General features: G+C 41.7%; 2 protein-coding genes and 1 long non-coding RNA gene across 5 annotated transcripts; 1 reads left to right on the top strand and 2 right to left on the bottom strand.

Annotated features, from left to right (window-relative positions):
• Positions 1 to 380: 380 nt before the first annotated feature.
• Positions 381 to 6,590, bottom strand: senp3b (SUMO specific peptidase 3b). The gene is made up of 12 exons (XM_088371285.1): positions 6,227 to 6,590; positions 5,132 to 5,257; positions 4,112 to 4,780; positions 3,782 to 3,895; positions 3,576 to 3,687; positions 3,326 to 3,473; positions 2,713 to 2,760; positions 2,530 to 2,607; positions 2,325 to 2,462; positions 2,089 to 2,172; positions 1,934 to 1,984; positions 381 to 1,239 (listed from the first exon to the last, which is right to left on the bottom strand). Exons 2-12 carry the CDS (start codon positions 5,217 to 5,219, stop codon positions 1,129 to 1,131), a joined length of 1,641 nt encoding a protein of 546 aa, XP_088227411.1. The 5' UTR covers positions 5,220 to 5,257; positions 6,227 to 6,590; the 3' UTR covers positions 381 to 1,128.
• On the top strand, positions 3,789 to 4,865 carry LOC148403548 (uncharacterized). The gene is made up of 2 exons (XR_015857541.1): positions 3,789 to 3,977; positions 4,231 to 4,865. It is a non-coding gene; the product is annotated as an uncharacterized LOC148403548 (long non-coding RNA).
• Positions 6,591 to 7,546: 956 nt separating the features above from the next.
• On the bottom strand, positions 7,547 to 21,194 carry afap1 (actin filament associated protein 1). Of its 3 annotated transcripts, none has more exons than XM_088388531.1 (18): positions 21,077 to 21,194; positions 17,525 to 17,653; positions 17,196 to 17,278; positions 15,620 to 15,728; positions 15,322 to 15,533; positions 15,070 to 15,249; positions 13,441 to 13,521; positions 13,177 to 13,252; positions 12,932 to 13,087; positions 12,299 to 12,510; positions 12,057 to 12,202; positions 11,847 to 11,961; positions 11,306 to 11,470; positions 10,449 to 10,578; positions 9,937 to 10,101; positions 9,453 to 9,643; positions 9,172 to 9,339; positions 7,547 to 9,044 (listed from the first exon to the last, which is right to left on the bottom strand). In XM_088388531.1, the coding sequence occupies exons 2-18, from the start codon at positions 17,649 to 17,651 to the stop codon at positions 9,018 to 9,020; spliced, it is 2,343 nt and encodes a 780-aa protein (XP_088244657.1). In that variant the 5' UTR covers positions 17,652 to 17,653; positions 21,077 to 21,194; the 3' UTR covers positions 7,547 to 9,017. The 3 variants fall into 3 exon arrangements, with proteins under 3 accessions (XP_088244657.1, XP_088244647.1, XP_088244666.1); XM_088388521.1 differs by lacking the exon at positions 21,077 to 21,194 and adding an exon at positions 19,836 to 20,026; XM_088388540.1 differs by lacking the exons at positions 11,306 to 11,470; positions 21,077 to 21,194 and adding an exon at positions 19,836 to 20,026.
• Between the last annotated feature and the right edge of the window lie 64 nt (positions 21,195 to 21,258).

Here is a 21,258-nt window from a genome sequence, read left to right as displayed (position 1 = left end):
GATTTCTATGTCTGTTTTTCTGGACCTGTGTCAATAAACTAACTTTCCAGGCTGCAGACAAAACTGCTACTCTATTCATTGTTCCTTTTACTCTTTCACCAAAATGTGCTTCCAGAAGTACAACTGACAGAAACTTGAGCATTGACCAGTGCTGAAAAACAACCATTATCATTCCCATTGACCTGTGGTGTAAACGACAGGTCAGTTTTTCTTGGGTCACTCGTGCATAAATTCTCTATAGTGCATATAAAATGGTGCATCCCAGTGTTGCACAAAAATTACATTGAAATGAACTGTTTTTGTGTTCAGCTAAACCGCACATGCCCATACACGCAAAATAGTTTGTATTTGTTTCCTTCCACTACAGAAACACACAAATATCCATAGGCCAACTTTTTTTTTTTATTCTTTCTAGCAACCATTATGCATTGTAGAAGATATATAAAACAGTCAAATCAGTTGAATCACAACTTTGAGGAGGGGACAGCAAGGGCTAAAAGTATTTTGTTAAAAAAATAGGAAAATTAAAAAAAAAAAGGTTATGGAGAATAATTTGTTTGATTGAGAAAAAAATAGCCAATTTACTCTTGTCCCCTCCAGACAAAAATAAAGTACTCCTCCCGTATTAACAGTTGTCAAAGCATAGCAATATATTTTCCGACATGAACGCATGTATATAAAAAAAACAGATAAATGCAAAGTAAATCACCTCAGTAAAGGACACGTCACGTGGCAAAGAAAAAAAAATTGTTGGCGACCGTTGCTGCCCTGTCAGCACAGGGCTGGGGAACCTTTTGAACAAAATTTATATTTGAGAAAAAGTAAGACAGAAGTCAGTTATATGTGAGGCCTTAAACGCGTGGAGGTCGGGGCACCAGCAGCTGCCCGATCATCACAACTGGGATGAGAATGAACCATTGGTCATTTTGTACACTCAGACATCATTTAGCAAAGAAAGTGAGAACTTTTGGAACCTTTGGGCTTATCTACACGTGTAGCTTCCACTGAAGAACCCACAAGAGTTGGGATGATCGACGATGGATGAGGTGTTTGCTGAGAGTGTTCTGTCTTGCCCTCCCACCATGCTCCATCTCTCTGTGGCTGATGTGGTTTTGGCGGGAGTGGGGGTCACAGGGTGAGCTTACAGTGACACAGTTCTTTGTACATTTGCCTCCGCAGGCGAGGCATGTCCTGCTGACCGAAGCTGAACGGCTGCCCCAGGGCCAGACACTTGCAGTACTGTACAGTTAAGGCAGCGGAGAGACAAAACGGACAAATGGTCAGTCGGGCTCGGTTAACTCCCAGCCTCTGAACGCTAGGTAGCGCTGATGCTTTTTCAGCCTGCCAGAGACTCTGAATTCTTACATTTACAGTGGTACCTTGACTTAGGAGCTTCAGATATTCCAGGAAGTGAATTAAAAAAAGCAGAGCAGATGCACTTTCAGCCATTTTAACCATGGGTCAAATACTTCAATACAAAAGCAAAATACTCACAAGGACCATGAAGAAGATTGTACGGTCAAGGTACCACTGTATCTAAAATAAATACTTTTTTTTTTTCTACTTAAGTAACAACTGTGAATCAAAGTAACTGCCTTGTTTGTTGAAACCATTCCAACTTAGACCCAACAGAAATTTTCAGCAACAAAAAAATAAATAAAATCAACGCATTGCTGTGAGCAGACGGCGCTTCTTTGGGTCCAGATTTGGGAATTGATTTGCATCTCAAAACCAAGAGACTGAGAGCAACAATAAAATTTTTGAAAGATGTGTGAAAGAAATTGTTTATGTTGTACCCCAAACGAGAGAAGGATTACGCCATCACCCTCTTTGAATAAACACCTCACTATTTCCCCAATCAATAGATCGATCGAGCAATCAAATAAATAAATGAATGAATAAATAAATGACAAACACTCCGTAACAGACTTACCTGTAACACAAATGCCCCGCAGTCGCTGTCATTGTTCTGCCGGCCCACTTTCTGAAACACACAATTCCGTACAGTCTTAGTAACGGACAGCGGAGCAACTGAAGCGCCACATGAACGAGTCAGTTGCAAATATGAAAGATAGTTGTGTGTCTCACCATTTTGAAAAAGCCTTTCCAGCCGTTTAAAAAGTCTTGCTGGTCTTTTTTGATGGCCTCCGCTTGCAGATACTTATAAATGTGCTGGGGCGGGGGGGGGTGGAAGCACACAGACAGATTCGGGGTCAGGCAGCGTGAGAGAGGGTTTCATGTGCAAAACGTTATTCGATACATTATATTGCGGTTCACAACATAACAGAGGCAGCAAAATGTAATCATCGGCTTTTCTGCACCACCTTGGGGCAACGTCTGTTGAGGGTCCGCTGGGAGTCAAAGTAGATGATGGATTTCCGAGGAATGTCAACACTGACCAGCGACCAGTGGACCTCCAGGTGGATGGGTATCAACAGCAGATCCTTCTGGAAAATATCCACCTGGCAAGGAGGGAGCCGTAAATGTACACATCATCTGGTTCCCGCACTTCAAATAGCGCTCGCTTACATTTTTCGTCCACCGCTTGACTCCTTCGTAGCCTTTTGTCCTTAGCTTGTCGTAGAAAAAGCTGTTGAAAAAGTGAACCTGAAGAAAGGACAGACAAATGGACTTCACCAACTGATACACGGTGATGGAATCCTGGTTAAAAAAAAAAAAAAAACTCAAAAATTTTAATTAGTCAGCGCGCACCTTCTCTGGAACCGAGTCCATGACGAGGTCGCCATACATGTTCATAATCTGAACAAAACAAGAAAACAACAACAATTAGAACTATCTTGCAAGACAAATCAACTACAAATGAGCAGCTTTAGTTGTATTAACATTGTGAAAGGTCAGGTTAGGGTTATTGTTCTTAATAAATGCCAGCAACTAACCGTTTTCATCTGAAAAAAAATCGACTAATATTCTAACTGAGCTGAGTTTCTACATAAACAACGCTCTCTGGTGGCCAAAGCATGCACACCAGAATGAGCTGCACAATGCCCATTGAACTGTCATAATACACAAGTTGTGCTTCCTTACATTTTTTTATGCCGAATTGTATACGTCGTAACATTTTTTATGACATTACGGCATGCTTACATAGAATACTGTAGAATACTATTTGTGTCATTAAAAAAAACACATTACAGAAATGGTTGGTATTTTGGGGGCATGGGAACAGATTTCCAATTTATTTCAACGGGGAAAGATGATCTGAAATACCAAGAGAATTAAATGCTTAAGCCAAGGCAGCACTATATGGGGCCTTGAGACATTGAGACATTTTTGAGACAATAGGGTTTATTGGTCACGGTGATACCTGGTCATTGAGCCAGTTCTGTCCATAGAGCGTGCCGAGGTCATCCATGGTAAGAACGTGACGTTTGTAGTTGACTCTGAAGGTTTTGGCCAGAGCTGATCCCGAAGAACGCTGGAAGGATTGTATCAAATGTTGGACCATGGTTTTCCTAGACAGCATTCAGGTAGAGATGAGTGGGGGGGCGGGGGAAAAAACAAGCTGAGATTATACAATACCAGACAACAAACCATGTTTATGGAATGCGCCTAACCTGTGCGGCTGTGCAAAATTCTCACTGAAGATGTCCTGAAGCCTCTCCACGATGTCATCTACGTGGATTGGGATCAAACTGCCATATTTCTGAAGGGATTCTTCCAGAATACCTGAGCCGCGCCAAAAAAAAGGGATCGATCCGATTAGGTTACGCAATACTGTGCAACGCGAGTCGGCTGCACAAAAGGGGCAATGAACGCTGACCTGTTACGCAGCTCACGTGCTCCTCGGAAAGCGTCGGCTCCGCTCGTTTGTCCTCCACTTCCCGTCTGCCTCGGTCGCCGTGTCTGTCTGGGGAGCAGCCGCTTCTCTCTGGATCTGCGCAAAGGAGATGGAAAAACATTTCCAGTTGGTCTTTGCATGACCCCTGGTGGATTTTACGCTCATCTTGTTTAAACAGGTACAAGACGAGGGGGATTTAAGGTAGTCTCTTATTAACCACCGAAAATGTCTGACTTGAATTATTGCGATGTTAACTGGCGCAACAGTTGTAGGCTTGACAGCAAGTTAGGTCAATCGTGTGGATTTGAATACCTCTACCGGCCTCTGTGAATCTCTCGTCGTCGCTGATATCATCGTCAGTGTACAGCGGCTGACGATAGCGTTTTATACTCCTTTGCTTGCTGTAACAATTGTACTTCTGTCCTTTCAAGCTCCAACGGAAGCTGAGGGAGTACAGCCGCTGGGCCCGTTGCCGCCAGCTCTTCCATTGCTGGCTCAGCCGAGAGCCTAGGGCGCCGTGGAATCTCTGCCGGTGACGGGATCGGGCGCGTCGCAGGGCCAAGTATCTGTGGAGGTGGGGCTCCGACGTCTGCCTCCCCGTTCCAACCTGAGGGACCGACGCTGCCTCGTTCTCCTCCGTCCTCACGTCTTCTTCTTTCTGCAACACTCTAAAGTTTGCATGTTGGTAATGTTGGCTGGACTGGGGAGGAAAGTCTGCCACGTCCCACTCCACCACAGCCCCCTGCTCTTCATCCTCGTCTTCTATCTCTTCTTCCTCCTCCTCATCATCCTCATTCTCCTCCCAGCAGCCGCCCTCAAACTCGTCGTCTGCGTCCTCGGCGTCAATGTGGCCCATCCTGTCCTCTTCCACCTCATCTTCGCCGCTCCATACCCTTTCTTTTTGATCCAGGCGGAGGTGCATGGGGCTGGGGATGCTGTGGTCAGACACCGGGACAATGAGGTGGTCTCCGGGAATCCCACCTACCAGTAAACAGAAGAAACATTCATAACATTTTTGATCACTTCACATTCTCAACAGCACAGTGGGGCACATGGTCAAATTCTTTGCCTTTAATCTAGTGTTTTTAACTTTTCAGGGAAAGCACGGCACTCCTATTTATGAAATACAATCCCAAATAGAATGGCTATTCTTGTTTGTATTAGAACAGCAATATTGCCTTCATGCATGATACATTGTAAGATTTTTCTGGGGTAAGGTAAGCTTTTGAAACAGCTCAAATAATTAATAACTTGGATATCTATCTACAGTGGCCCTTCATTGATTGGACCGGCACCAAAAACAAAAAAGAAAGAAAAAAAAAAAAAGATCACCTCCTCCTGTGTCTTCCTGGCCCACTGCAGTCAGACCCAGATCTCCCTGCCAACGGTTCTGGGTCAGGCTACCCCCACTGTCTCGCATTATCCACGGACACCCCGCCACCTGCGCCAGCGCGACACCTACACAGACACACAAAATAATCATAAAAACAGAAAGGCAGGTAGAAAATTCCAAACAATATTCACTGTCCCTTTATTTTATGCAGACAGAGTTGATATTATTATGTCATCTTTTAAATCAAGAACAGAGGAAGGGGTGAAGGAAGGAATTATCACAAGCGGCCGGCTAGAAATAAAAAAGGAAGAAAGAAAGGAAAGAAGACTTAATAGAAGGGGAAAGGATGGAAAGATGACTAAAGGGGAGGATCAGGGGAAGGAAAGTATAGGGAACCAAAGAAGGATAGAATGAAGAATGGAAGGAAGCAAGGAAGGACAGATGAGGGAGGGAAGTTGATAGAAGAAAAGACTTAATTTTTGAAGGAATGATGGGAGGGTGTAAGGAAGGAAAGAGAAATGGGTGGAAGGGGGGGAGGATAAATGAAGAGGTGATGGGGATAAATATTAAATTTAACCCTACATAATTTGGTTAGGTTGCCTTATATTAAACGGGCTTGTGGATATTTAGTTTAACTTAAACACAATCAAATGATTAATCCTATTTGTATAGAGGTTAGGATTAATCTAATTTACCTTTGCTACCAAAAAGTTTGAAACCCTAATTTTCACACATTTAGAGCGAAAAACAAGACGTTTGTGCTCTAATTGGGATACAGCATAGGAACACTTCAAAATTTGTTAACGGGCTAATATTAGCCGAGAGAAGATTTGGTGGAAAATGGACCCGATTAAGCAATAGCGGCGGCATATGACAAAAAAAAAAAAAAAAAAGCAGAGGAAAACGCCTTCTTATCGACGACTGCGCTCTTTTAAATTTTCTTTTTTTTTGTGCCGGCGGGTTAGCCATGTTGTCGTTGGAAACGCTTGCTAGGCTAGCTGGTTAGCATCTTGTGGTTTTTTTTTTTTTTAATCGAAACGTCACATCACGTAACCCCCGTGCGGCATAACCACGCGGCACTAGTGCACGCTTACCGTTTAGTCACCAATGCTGTGTAAAAAAATATCCGAAGGATGTCGAAGCGCGTCGAAAGTGCGTCTTTTTGTGTGACAAAAACAGATGCTAAGTATGATGCTAACACTTCATTGAATGAAGTCAGGTGTGGGGGGCTGTCGGGAGACTGGAAAAAGCCAGCTGTCGCCTCCTCTGCCGAAAAACTTCAACGCGACGGTTTAAATTCAGCAAACAATCGAAGGGGACAACTTTAGTGTCCGCATAACGCCAGACGTGAAGTTGGAATGTTTCATTTGGCTCCGAGAGCTAACAGATGAGAGCGGCTCTCGTCAACATGTCTTCGAGGCCGTCGCACAGCAAAAGCGTCACACCGCCAGTTCCGAGAGGAAATCCCAACACAAAATCAATTCCGCAATCTATAAAAAACTTTATTTTATTTATTTTTTTAAATTCAACGAGCTGATTCTATACTGCTTTCCCGGCCTTTTTAAATAAAGTGTACTGCTGTATAAATGTGATGCACACGGCAATTTCACGATTGGGGGGGGTAAAAAAAATCTATACCGTGGATGTGATTTTTTTTTTTTTTTACAAATTAAGGAACAACAACGATTTGAAAATGTTTATAAGAACTAGGAAGTATATACGCAATAGAATACATATAGATACAGGGTCTGCCTAAAGTTGATATAACCGTGTTAATTTTTTTTAGGCAAGGCCGGGACAAGACGGTAGGAGTTAAACAAGGATGTATAAAAGGTGACAAGGAAGGATAAAAAGAAGTGAGGAGGGTCAAGCAAGGATAGAAGGAACGATGGTTGGAAGAAAGTGAGGAATAAGAAAGAAATGAAGTATAGACAGGAGGAAGGATGAAAGGCAGGGAATGAGGTTGGGAAGGATAAAAAGATGACAAGGATGTATAAAAGGTGACAAGGAAGGATAAAAAGAAGTGAGGAGGGTCAAGCAAGGATAGAAGGAACGATGGTCGGAAGAAAGTGAGGAATAAGAAAGAAATGAAGTATAGACAGGAGGAAGGATGAAAGGAAGGGAATGAGGTTGGGAAGGATAAAAAGATGGTAAGAAAGGTCAGAAATATAGATGGAGGGATGCTGGTAGGATGGAAGCAAACAGAAGCAACGAGGTATAGCAGCCAACGAGGGAAGAATGAAAGCAACAAAGGCAGAGGGATGAAGATTTGGATAGGGGTCGTGTGAACGAAAAAGAAGGATACAAAGAAAGAAAGAATGTAGAAGGGAACAAGGAAAAGGAAGTAATACAATATTTGTAATATTAAACTAAATGTCTTGTGGTTTTGTACACACATTTCTAAAAGCAACAAGGCAATTTTAGATATTTATTGATATAATTCAGTAAACACAAGTCTCTCAAACTATATACAAAGCATGTTACCGTCGTCAAGCTGACAACTGTCCAATATGAAATGAAGTACAACACTTATAAGGTGCAAAAAACAAACAAACTCTCCCCAAACCAATCTGCTAAGCTAAGCTATGCTACATATGGCAGGTTCACATTTATTGGCAGAGTAAAGCCGCATCATGCTAACATCATAAAACGTCTCATATTTACTAGTATTATGGATAATTTTATAAAACAACCAAGGACGACCATTGGGGCCACGTTGAAAATATGAGATGATTTTTCCTTGTAATATTGCATTATCACAGGTAAAATTATTCTCAAATAACGACTTTAACTCCAAACTTTTATTTGTAGTAAGTGTAAATAGCTTTTGTTTTGTTTTGTTTTTTTAAAAACCCTTGATTATTGTTGAATAAAGGGTCTTTGAGTGTCCAGAAAAATTCTATATAATAAATCGGATGCTTTATTGTTATTGAGAGCGCACACTGGCACTGTTTTTGGTGTGTTCTGAATTTCTGAATGGCAACATTTGTAAATTTGGAGTGGATTACCGAACGCCGCTTTAGGCACTGTGATGTCACTCGACAGCAAGTGAGAGAGCAATTGTAAAATTTACACTTGTTTCTAAAATTACAACTCTTATCTCGTAATTTCATCATAATGCAGCATTTTTTGTAAAACAAAATCCTCCAATTACAGCTTGATCTATTAATGTGGTCTTTTTCTTTCTGAACATTTTTTCCTTGTATAAATGTAAAATCAAGTTTTTGTTTCTTTTAAAATGACTATAGTGACACAAAAATCAAATAAAACAAATGTATCATTGCATCAATAATAAAATGAAAACGGAATGTACAAAGTACATGGAGCTGGGATAGGTCTTAGTATTTGTGGCTTTTTTTCTTTTCAGACTGCTTGGAATTCTTGGAAGAGAGCAATCAAGAGCCATAAGCATTCCAAATAAAGCAACAGTATTGACACGTTAAAGAAGGCTTCCCAAAATTTGGGGCTGGACCCAAAATGCTTCCCCCGCGGGGGTCCAACCCCAAGTGTGGGAAATCTGCAGGGTGTAACGAAATTCCTTTTCTACATATATATACTTTAAATAGATCAACATAAATAGAGGGAAGCGTCTACATTTTTCCTTGAAACATTTACAAATAAATATTGGATTTGGACTGAATATGTGGACAGAGACTTTGGATGGAAAGCACAAAAAGAAAGTCAGGCAACACAATACGCACAGCAACAGTATGTACAACAAGCATGCTCAACAGTAGAAAAGTGTCTGAAAACCAGCATTTTTTTCTTTTTGCTTTTTTTTGGGGTTAAACAAAAAAAAATGTGTGTAAGGACTGTTTCAAATAAATACATAGGCATTGTATCCTAAATAAGAGAACCTAAGAGCAAGTTGTGTGTGGGGGGGCTTTATGTTCCACTCTTCTGTTCCCACTCCTGGAAAACAAATAAACATTTATTCATAGACCGTTTGACTTTATAAAATATGCATTGTGAAAATGTAACATACAGTATTTTATAAAATCACTGCAATTTATTTTCCTTTGTTTTACGTAACACTGACCTTGGCCTTCCTCAGGACATGTCCTCGGACTGGCGAGGCCTTGGGGAGGCCCTGCTGGCGGCGGAGCAGCGAGGCGCTGTTCACGGGCAGCGAGCAGGTCTCCGTGTCGCTGGTGTCGCAGCTGGAGAAGGGCGAAGGCTCCTGCACCCGTCGTAACGACGCTGGTGACTACGTTGCGATACGTCAGGAAGAAAACCCAGTTACTGGATGAATTGGCCTTTTACATACAGGTGTAAACATATAAATACTACTAATACTTCATACTACAGTGGCCTAGCGACCTGGACTGAAGCTGGAGCAGCTTTGGGTTCAATGGTGAGGCCCAGTGTGACACCTCCGCTCAGGGCCTTCTTCAGGCTGTCTTTGACCTCAATCAGCTCTAACTCCAGGTTCACTCGCTCCTCCTCCTTCTGCCTGCACTCATCCTCCACCTTCTTCAGCCGTTCCGACAGCGAGGCCTGCGATCGCTTGCCTGCCGGGACAAACCGGTTGAACTTTATTGTCCAACTCATCATAAAACAAAAGATGATTACATCTTACAACCACCGAATTTGACTTTTACACAGAACGAAAGCCGCAAACAAATTGCATCAGTCGCTTGAAGCACCGGAAATTTGAACACAAAATTCAACTTTCTAAAAAAAGAACTTTCTCAAAGCTGCGGATATTGCGGGATCATGATAGGTGAGCCGCAATTTAGTGGGGCAACACCGAAGTCGCACAATTGTTTTTGGCATGTGTGCCTGCCTCTATCCTCCGTCTCACCCGAGGCTGCCTCAATGGCGCTGCGCAGGTCCCTGCGTTCCTTCTTCAGAGCGGCGAGATGGTTCCTGAGGTCAAGTTTCTTCTTGGTCAGCTCGTCGTCTTTGGTCTGCAGCCGCTTGGCGTCCGCCTCCACGCGGTTTTTCCCATATTTACATTGCTCCCCAGCTGGGACACAAACCAAGCAGATCCGATTGAAATTCGTGCCAGAGATGCAATTTGGAAAAGATCCAGATTAAATTTGACATTGTAGATTTTAACGCTACGCTTACATAGCAAATTCAGTTCCGTTTGGATAAGTTTTAAAAGGTATGCAATATTTTATTTTCCATGGATCATTTCAATTGTGGCCACTCTGGATCACACTCAGGTCAAATTGGGTATCTGACATCTGGATTTTGGCCTGCTTTCCTGCCGCTTCTTCTCTCTTCTAATCAAATAGCTAACAGAAACAGGATTCAATCTCCTCATAGACAAATACTCATTTATTGTTATTATTTTACATGAATACTTACTGGAGTTGTTGCGTTTCAGTGACTGTGTCCCGTTCATTCCAGTCACTCCGTTCTTCTTTTGCTGACTTCTTGGATCTGCCTTCTGTTTGGATGCCAACCCATTGCTTGTGGTTCCCTTCTTTCCCTTAAACTAGTTGGACCAGAACACGGTAGAGGGGCAATTAATGGCCAACTAATTGATTATCAAATGAATCAAAACCATTTTTTTTCCCATTAGCAATTCCCTGTTTGAAGCCCTCGCTTGAGTGCAAATTGTCCAAATCCTCAAGTCAGCCTCTCACCAGTAAATATTTTCAGATATCTGTAGTCCTTCATTAGACATTTACAATCATGTACTTTGATTTTTGAAAAAAAAAAATCTCTCCATGAATTTAGATTTGTGCATTTTCTGCAGTAATTAAAAAAAAAAACGGATTAATCAATTAATTGAATAGATGATCAACAGATTAATTTGATGATCAAAATAATCAATTGTTACAGCTCTACAATAATACACAATTATTAGTGCTACGAGTCGGGGCAAGGCACTTTTCGAGCTTTCTGCACTAGTACTGGAGCCGCAAACTAGGTGGTGATGCATAAAATACTTCTGATACAAAGAGTGCACAAAGATTTGCATTATTTCCTGGAAAAAAAACCCTGCTTTAATGGCCAGTGATGTCAATTGAAACATTTATGGATATGGCTTGATCCACTGGCAATTCCATGTATAAGGCACAGACTGATAACTTCCGATTTGATTTTGCAGTCTTTCTGATGATAGAAGCTCATGTGAAAGGGCAAGTTTGTTAATCAGGTAGGAGCAGATTTGTATTGGAATGTTAAGAGCAAAAAAAGCATCATGCAATGTTAGTCACCTGAGCAGCAGCTTTGGTTTTACTATCGGCAGTGAGGAACTTAGAAGAGACTTTAGAGACGGGTGTCTTATAGTGATTTGTCGAGACGGTCGGCTTGGCTGAGGGCACGTTTTCGTAGGAGTTCTCATCGTGCGCTTCCTTCCCACCTGTGCCTGGATTGGAGTGCTGCACATTGACGCCAAGAGGAAAAGAAGAAGAAGAGAAGGAAAAGAGAGGATGCAAGTAGACAGAAGGGCGTTAGAGAAGGAGAGTTGTTAGTAGATTATGAGCTTCAGACGTTTTTGTGGGTCACCTCCTGACTGATCAAATTTCAAATGGCTATGAGAAACTAGATGCGGGGTGAATTTTTTTTAATTTGAGTGAATATTCAAAATGACATCAAAATGACTGCTTTTAATCAAAACGGCCAACTTCCGGAGTTTTTTGTGGGTCACCTCCTGACTGCTATGCCTACCAAATTTCATGTTGCTAAGTGAAGACCATATCACCCTCCAATGGAATGAATTATTTCCGATGGGAAAAGGTCAAACGGGAGCTTTACCATTCCATTGATGGGTACGTCATGGTAGTGCAGAGCCGTCCCGCTGGGGCAGGCGTAGCTGCCGACGTGATTGTCCAAGTACGGATTTGGCGAGATTGCACGCTTGCTGGTGAAACTGGAAGAATCATTCATTAGTCATTAAAAGAATTCTGACCGTTGTCGATTGGCGAGTTTGTTGTCTGATAGCGACATCCGTTGCACATCTCTCACCAGAGGGACTGTTTGGCCAGCTGGATTACGTTGGCGGTGGTCTCCACGTCAATGTAGTCGTAATGCAAGGTGGCCGGGTCTGCGGTGGACCCCGTCTCGGCCAGTAAGACCCCCAGCCAGCGACCCATGGCTTCAGAGGAAGATGCCTGAACAGAAAGGAGAAAAATGAAACAAGTTACTTTCATATTATTAACATTAGTGCGCATATGTTATTGAAATAAAGCCTGGGATGTTTCAAGCACCTCCAGTACTGCGACCTCTTGACCATTGCGTAACAAGCGGAAGGCAAAAGGATGCTTGTGGTCCAGGCCGGGGCTGACTTCGCAACCTCGGAGGGGCAGCGAAGCGATGTGGCTCTTCAGGTCATCCTGGTCCTTGTGCAGCAGCAGCTGGTTGTCTTTGAGACGGCACCAGCGCTCCCGCCAGCGGTTATTGGACAACACGTTCAGGTAGCCTTTTGGTGAAAAAAAGAAACCCAGAAGTTAAACCACATGTGGAGTTTATTATAACGAACTATTTTGCGCTAGATGAGAAAAACATTTTCTCTGTTACGGAAAAACGTTTTCGGAATTTGAAGGCTGAATAAACTGAAATGCTGTGGAATTGATTAAATTTGTTCAAATGTGGAATACAAGATTTGATGTTGGAAAAGAATTGATCAAGAAATGTGGGAGGAGGTAAATAGTGTGTGACAAATATAAAATACTGCCTACTAGTGGCCAAGTCACACACAGCACAAGGACCCACAAATAATTTATTATGATGCACAAACTGTTTTAATTCTTCACATTAATCTTTTGTATTATTCTATATGGGCACAATATTATAGTACAGCCCATATTCATAATTAAAAACCTTTCCACCACTGAGCTTACCACACGTGGGGACATCTTCCTCTGCTGATGAAGTCTGCTCATCCATCGATGGCTTCTTCTTGCCCAGCCCAATGATCTTGGTGATCTTCTTCCCAGCGCCTTTCCCAACAGTCCCGGTCTTGCCCTGCTCTGACTTGGAATTTTTCTTTCCTTTTCCTGGAATGCCACCACAAAAGGATCCCATGAATGGAACCACACGAAACCCTCACATAAAAAAAATAATAAATCTCCATATTGATGCGTACCGTGGTCCTTGTTGTCGACATGTCCGTTCTCATGCGGTGCTTCGCCATCTGAGCTTGGCCTGTCACATGAGGACTTCTAAAAAAAAAATAGTGGACCAAAAACATGTTTCATTACAAACTAAAAACCTAAAGAGTGTGGAATATATGCAAAGACAGAACACAAAAGAATCACTGCCTAAGTAATATTCAGCATTTAACTTTTAATTCCACTGTGATATTCAACATTTGCAGATCACACGATTCATTTTTTTTCAACAGTTTTACCTTTTCCAGTTCAGGTTTGTGGACTGGGGATCCGGAGCGATCCAACTCAAAAGTCCCGTTGCCGCACATTTCTCTCATGACCTAGAAACATGTAATACAGTAACACAGTATTAGCAGCAAGGGACTGTCATTGCCATTAAAAGAAGTGGAAAATCTACACGCATTCTGAGGATTGCGGACGGGTTTATATGGTGCCGAGCCTCGCTTGGCTAGCGGAAAAGTAGGACCATAAAACATGGCTGGATTAGGAATCCTGAAATATTTCCAGAGAATGAAGATGCTCATTCATTAGCATTACATAAGTAAACAGGACAGGGTCCACAAAGGTCTGCTTGCAAATGTGCAGCTTTGGAAGGAAAATGGAGAATGCAGAGGATATTTTACACGACCAAGAGTCAACCTTGTAGTTTGTTGTTATCTGCATTTTACGTGAGAATCTAGTTTTCAAATGACTTTTTACTTTTACTCTCTATATTAGAAAACAGATCTGTATGTTTGACTCCTTACCAATTCAAAATACGTTCCCTTTTTTTTTTTTCCAACCTACACCTAAAAGAGAAGTAAATAAAGCTAAATAAATTTTATGAAAACAACCTAAATTAGTCATGGATGAGCAGCTGCAAAAAAAATGGTAGCAGGATTGGTTCATTCTGAACCCGCATCTTTTCAGGCGTGGCTTCTTGAGACTTTTTTTTTGGGTGGGCGTACTTGTGTTAGGCATGCCTACCAAATTTCACGTTGCCAAGTGAAACCGCTGTTACACACATTAAGTGGTCCAGAGTTTCACAATGGCTTAGGAATCTCGGTGCGACCATGCCAAGTGAGGGTTAATGAGATTTGCAGGGCCGCATGGGGCGCCAGCGTTCATTACAGTGACCCTCTTGCACTGCGGACCTGGATCTGCCAGGGAGGCTGGGTGATGCACGTCCACCCTGATCTTCTTGCGTTCCGAACCACGGCGCACTTAGCTCGCTGCTCTTGGCTTAGGGAGAGCAATTATGTTTGGAGGGGGGAAATGACAGGCTGTGGCTCCAGGCGAGCGAGTGCAGAAGACACATGCACACTGGAATCTCTGAAGTCGGAGATTGGTGAAGCTGATCAAATTTGGGCTCCACAAACTATTTTGCAATCAATTACTATGCTGTATTATTTTTCAGACTTAAGTCTACAGGAGGCATGTACTTGTGCGCCCCAAAAAAATCAAATATACAATGACTCCTTCCTACCTTAGTAGGTTGGGACGATTTAAACTTTTAAATGAACTTGTTAGACTTTGGTCCATTGGTCAGCAAATTTTACCTTTTTTTTTTTTTTTAAACAGAGATGCAAGTAAACTTCTGGATGAACTATTTTTGCTGAATTGATTGTCCCCCTTTTTTTCTCTACCATATCAGTTTTTATAATAATGATCCAATGACAATAATATTATATGGAATATTTAAGGGTTAATGTGTAATACAATGAATGATAAAATCCCTTTTGCACAAGCTTTTAGAGGTCAACTTAAAAACAGCATATGAAAATACCTCAAAACCCGTTTTAAATCAGTGTCACATGAAGCAATCGGCAATTAAAATCTGTGCAATCTTTTGACAATATAAGTGTTTCCTCTCATTGCACGTGGGTTACCTTGAGCCACTCCTCAGCTTGCTCCTTGCTCTGCACGGCGAGCACCAAGGCATCTGCCCCCTGATGGACAATCTTCAGTTCATGCCGTTTCTTTTTACCGTCTTTGGGGATGTGGGTGATGCTGCAACTTGACAAGGTCAGCTCCATTTGGGGCGTGTGGTCTTTGGACGACTTGTAACACTACGGAGCAAAACAAACACAACACGGCATTGATGTTGCACTTTCTGGAAATGAAGAAGAAGCAGTTCTCACCAGAAGTTTGTTATCTTTAATAACGCAGAGAAGCTTGGACCACTGGCCGAAGCGTTTCTTGCGTAGCAGGAAAGCGCAGATCCGGGCATCTTTGACCAAGTCCATGGAGGCCTCTTCGGAGGGCCACTGGTGGCGTGTTTTCCGACCCTTGTCGTCCTCTTCTTCCTCATCGTATGACTCGTAAGAGCTGCTCATAGCGTCCGAATCGTAGTCTGCAAGCGGAAGTCATCAGGGAGGAATTAAAAAAATAAAAAATAAATGGCTCGACGCATCTGTTGACAAAGTGCATATCACTCACTCGACGTGATATATTCCGGTGCTTTGCCAGGGCTTAACGGCACGGCTTCCTCGTAGTAACCCTCTGGTAGCGAGGAGCTGGGTAGAGGAGGAGGCCCGTTAGTTGGAGCCTGTGAGGAGGACAGAAGATTGGAAAAATTACAAACAACATTCCTAAATAGGCATAAATTGGACAAAGAACATTGGAATGGCATCTGTTGAGAAACCAATGTGAAATCTGTGCTGAAGAGGGATGAGACGCACTATTGGATCTGTCGAAAGAATGTTTGCGAGGGGGAGAAGACAATAATTACACGGTGCTGCACGACAGATGAAAACAAGAAAAAAGCCAAGGACAACTTTGGGTTTGAGAGATGTATAATTACGCCTCGCAACGATGAATGGAATTGATTCAAGAGTTGTAAAACAGAGTCGAAGTTGAAAAATTATCAGAAAATGCCGGCACGGTTTGCGTGATCGCGTTCATGTCTTCTTTTCATTTGACAGGATGGCCTCTGTTTGACCACTAAATAGTGAAATACGTTTACAAATAATGCATCTCGTGCAGGAGCAGGGACATTGAACGGTGTCAACGCGACATGTCGGTGACCTACATACGCCCAGCAAAACAAAAGCCAACAAAAATGATGTATGCTTTGGAATTTTAGCGCTGGCGTGACGCAACGCCCTGTGTGTTGACTTGCCAAGTAGAGGGAGGGTCCCACCCCGAGGGGGTTAGCGAGAGAGAAGGAGGGGGGGGTCATTGCTCTCCAACATCAACACATATGGAAATCATTTGTGCACCATTGAAAGGAGCGCTGCACAAAATGTAGCGCGTGACGTAAACTGGAAGTAGGTGTGAAGGACTGCCAAATATTTTCCTGGACAAAAAATGATGATTGAGTGGCGACCAAGCTCTCACTTGTGAACCTTAGTAGGCCCTTAAATGATCCCGCGAGTTGTTATGAAAGAGTAAAGCATCGAAATCGGTCGGTAAATGCGAGAGCTGACTGTCTCCGGAGTGGCTGCGATTCCCCCAAATGGCCAGCGCAGACTTCAGGATGGAAAGCGCGTTGTCGGGAGCTCCCAAAAGCCGCAGGCTGGAAGTCTGGCCGAGCGCGCCGGTTTGGCCGGGCTGGCGCGGGTCACAGACAGACTGTGGTCAAGGCTGTCTCTTCCTCCCCCGTGCTGACCCGCTCTCGCGCAGTTCACGTCTTTCGCTCGCAGATAACGACATGTTATCCACGCACAAAATCTTAGTCTGGTAAAGCGACAACTTCATTCCTAACTTGAGCTCTAGTTTATTTTCCTCACTCTTGTAAAATCCCATCTATCTGTTAACTTTAAATCTGGTTTCTATTTTTTTTTTAGTTAGTTCCTTGTAGTATTTAAAACATTTATCTTGTAGTATGTGTTTATTCTTGGAATAATCATTTTAAATTACTGTTTCATCAGACTATCAGGTACTTTTTCCAACCTTTTTTTCTGTAGTAAAAGCTCTTTTTTTCTTGCCATATTTTATGACATTCGTCAACCTTCTTTGTAATTACAATGATGAACTAGCAACACAAAAACAAAAAATTGGGGTCCAGTTTTACCAGCCAGGGGTGAGGAATTTCAGGCAGCGGCATCTGAGGCGGCGCGGGAAGTCCACTGTGGAGCTCTGCTTTACATAATGGTTCTGTGGAAAAGTGACAAAAAATGTCCCATAAATCCATTTTAAAGAATGCATAATAACAGTTCCCAACATCCACTTGAACAAATAGGCAGCACGGCTTGTTTAAAAAACAAGAAAAAACAGGTAGTAACCTTGAACTCAGTTGCTAATCAAAACAGCAGCACTTACAGAAGCACAAAAACAGTCACAAATTCATCTCATAATTGGCATGATGTTGTTTGTAGCATTTTCTGTAAAGTTTAGTCGTACCTTTCTCCGACAGGACTCTGTTGAGGATGTTGGAGAGGTGCGTTTTCTTCTCACGGATTCCGGCACTTAGATATTCCCGGTCCAGTAGGTCTAGGAACAGCCGGAGCTCGTACACCAACTCCTCCATTGCTGCACAACCAGCCACATCATTTCGTCAAAGGATTTTAGTAAAGATATTTTTTTAATTTACTCCACTGATATACTTTTTTTCTCTCATAGTTCTATAACCTAGCAACTTTTATCCGAGTAATTATACTCATTTTCTTTTTAGTGCAGACCTATGGGCCAAAATAAAAAAATAATAATCGAAGGTTCAAGAGGTATTTGGTATGGTGAGTACTCAAAAAATGAATACTCGTCCTGGCATCAGTCTGGAAAAAAAAATGGTTTTGAACATCCCTAAAAAACAATAATAATTTGTGGTTGTCAGCAATTTTGTAACTACAATGTCTTCCCCGCCCCCATAATTGTATTGTTTTGTTCTTTTTCGTTCATTTGTCACCATGTACAGAAAACATTTGAGCTTTTTAAGAGATCTTTGAAAGCTATGGCTTCTCTTGTCTAATGTTTTTTCCATATGTTCTTTCTACTTCAAGTATTACAATGCCACTCTTGTGACATTACAACTTTTTTTCTCATAGTCATGAAAGTATTTTTTCTCCCCCCGAACATTACTCGACACTCCGCCCAACGGGGGAACGTTACGGACAAATCACAGGATGGTCGATGCGGCATTAGTTTCTGGCGAAAGACGAGCAGTCTCAGATCTGTAATTACAACATTGCGGCGTTCACGTCATTCCGTTGAAAGCCCGGTCCAAACATCACAGGGCCGACTTGATTGCTATCAAACAGGTGGTTTAACGTACAAGCAGATGTTTTCCGACCCGAAAGTATACATCTGTGAAACCTCCGCGTGGAGCTGGAGGGATCAGGGCTAAGTCAGTTTGGAGAGAGTGAAGATGCACCCTCTGGTATTTCTTTCCCAACGATAATTAGAGGGTACTCAGATGCTAACCACAAGCTTGCAAACTGCGAACAGCCGGGGATGAATGAGATGAGTGTTACGCAGCAAGGAACATTCATATAACCAATTCTTATTGTATTTGAGTGGATATTTCAGGTATCTTTGCAGCTCTTCTAATTATCTCTAATAATACTAATGTCTATTAAAGATAACTGTAGCTGTTTAAAATGATAGAATCATTGTAATTTGTGTTAGCCTATTGAGAATGCTTCTCATTTTATGTTAGCATGAAGCTAGCCGATATTAAATGTGTTTAAAGAGTGGTGAGGTGGAATTAAACTATATTAAATCAAATAGAAATGTTGAACAGAAGACAATCCTGGATGTATCTGGAATGGATCACCACGATAAATGGGGTTCCCTCGGCCTCTGAAAACAGTTTTCAACTTGGACTGATGACAATCGTGAAAAATATGTAAATATGAAGAGGTCATTATACTACGGGAATACAATTGCAATGAATGAAGAATTTTGTAGTTTTTGTTCTCACATTTATTTTTAGGTTTTTGTATGTAACACGAGTGTAAGAGACTCTGGAACAGATCAACTGAGTTTGTGTTGAAATGGCTCCCAAAAGCTGAGTTCATGAGTAAAATCACATTTATACAGTGTAAAGAATGACCGTAGATTTTTTTTTTTTCTTTTGGGTGATTTTTCTTTGTTGTTACTTTTGTATGACAATTTGACTCTGGAATCAAGTTTTCTCCTTCCTACTGGTGAACTGGCTGCAAAAATGTAATAATGAGAAAAGCAATTTACTCCTAGTATGACTTGAGAAGTTTTAATTGTTTATAAAATGTTCCCAGCACTTTGCGAGGCACTTTCACAGTGGAAAAAAAGCTAGACTTGTTTTTTTTTTTTTTTTATGGATGAAAGAGAACCGCAAACTGTTAGCGTGGATATTGACACATACAGGCATTCTCCTGCCCGCCCCCCTCACCCCAATTATACTGGAAGTAGCCTGGGGGTGTGAAAGTAGATGTTAAAAAAAAAAAAAAGGTAAGTGAATGGAGGTGGGAGGGTGCATTATGGGGTGGGGGTCCTCTGACCTATATAAATCATAACCTTCCAAACATCAAAACTGTTCTTAATTAGTAGCACATCAATCTAGCAAGAACAACACTACTTATTCGATAAATAACTCGAAACAACAAAGCAAGACATTTGAGTGTAAATGTAAATTCAAGTCGCTGTGTACATAAAGAGGGGAAAATGTCGCCATCAAGTCCGAAAAAAAAAAAAGCATCCAAGTTGAACTCACTCACGAACTCAATCAGAAACTCACCCCCGCTGGATGTAAAAAGCACAGGCTCGCTCCTCATCATGTAATCCGCCAAACGACGGTCCATACACGGTTAGACGGCCACGCTGTTACTTTTCGCCGTGGTTCCAGGCGTTTTCGCCCCCGATTTTTCCTCCTCCTTCTTTCTCCCTTTTCCTCACTTTCCCCCACCGTTTTCCTTCCTCACCGCCCTCGACGCGACGCCTTCACGGACCGTCAGAGTTACCAGTTTTATTTTACTAAACATACCACGTGTACCATGCCATAAGGAATGTAAAGTTGCTTATTTTAAAAAAGCATAAAGTACCCCTATATAGTGATGTAACGATTTAAACAAAAAGAACAACAAGAACAGCAAATTTATAATTCTACCTCCCTTCAAAAGCCGAAACTCAAAGTCCTAATCTTGACAAGAACGGTTTATTTGACAAGATAAAAGTTAGAATCTTGCAAAAAATAAAGTCCTAAAGGTAGGAGAATATTTTTAATGCAATACAGTCATCAAAATAAAGAAACAATTCTCTTACTGAGAACTATGCAATATTACGAGAAAAAAAGTCGTAATTATGCTAAAAAAAGTCAGGAGTCTTAGTTATTTATGCAAATTTGGCCGTTACTACATATTCCGAGAACAGTCAGAAATCTGCAAGACTGTCAAAACGTTTCCCCCAAAAATAGTATTACCAGAAATAAATAAAGAGGAAATATGGTAATAATTTGACCAGAAACGTCATAAGGTTATAAGAAAAAAATAGATTATGAGGAAAAATATCTTTAGAAATAAAAAAAGCAAAACATCATAAATGTAGGAGATTTTTTTTTTTTTTGTAATGACATACTAATGAGAGAAAAACACAATTTTACAAGAACAAACAATACTAGAACAAAACTGGTATAATTTTATTCAAGAAAATAAAGAATAAACTCATTGTTTAGCCATTTTGCCTGGGCAAATTTCATGTTATTAACAAGTAACATGGATGAGAAATCCTTTTTTTTTTCTTTTTTGCCAAGACAGCGTCTGTTGACGATCAATAAAATGAGCTTCCATTCGTCTCAATGACAAGACAATGCAATACTACGCCCCCCCCCCCCCCCTCCAGCCAGCCAGCCAGCCAGCCCCCCTCTCCTCTTCAGCCAAGTAACTGCCCAAGTAACAATTCACAGGCAAATATATGACAAAACACTCCAAAACATAAATAAGTAGCATAAAAGAGGGTGAAATCGATGTAAACAAAGCTCACCTCGCTCCTTTCTCAGGTTGCTTATTGTTCGCGTACCGGTGACAATCAGAGGCTGGACCGGAAGTGACTTCGCATCCTACAGCCAATCAGCGCTAAAGAGGCAAGGCTCGTTTGTTGACGATCCGTAAGGATATAAAAGAAAATACGAAAGTAATAATGAAGGGAAATGGAAATGAACTCGG

The sequence above is a fragment of the Syngnathus floridae genome, chromosome 1 (assembly GCF_059516105.1).
Source record: "Syngnathus floridae isolate MCC-2025c chromosome 1, RoL_Sflo_1.0, whole genome shotgun sequence".
Classification (NCBI taxonomy): Eukaryota; Metazoa; Chordata; class Actinopteri; order Syngnathiformes; family Syngnathidae; genus Syngnathus; species Syngnathus floridae.
This window is presented reverse-complemented; position numbering and strand designations above follow the sequence as displayed.

Bases quoted from the DNA above. Each gene is read 5' to 3' on its own strand.
- senp3b (XM_088371285.1), bottom strand. From the start codon at position 5,219: ATGCGAGACAGTGGGGGTAGCCTGACCCAGAACCGTTGGCAGGGAGAT. The intron at 1,985-2,088 runs GTGAGACACACA...TGTGTGTTTCAG, and splicing joins GGAAAGGCTTTTTCAAAATG to AAAGTGGGCCGGCAGAACAA. The intron at 1,240-1,933 runs GTAAGTCTGTTA...TTAACTGTACAG, and splicing joins GCGGGGCATTTGTGTTACAG to TACTGCAAGTGTCTGGCCCT.
- afap1 (XM_088388521.1), bottom strand. From the start codon at position 19,899: ATGGACCGTCGTTTGGCGGATTACATGATGAGGAGCGAGCCTGTGCTT. The intron at 17,279-17,524 runs GTACGACTAAAC...ACTTTTCCACAG, and splicing joins CAGAGTCCTGTCGGAGAAAG to AACCATTATGTAAAGCAGAG. The intron at 10,102-10,448 runs GTAAGTATTCAT...TTTGTGTCCCAG, and splicing joins ACTGAAACGCAACAACTCCA to CTGGGGAGCAATGTAAATAT.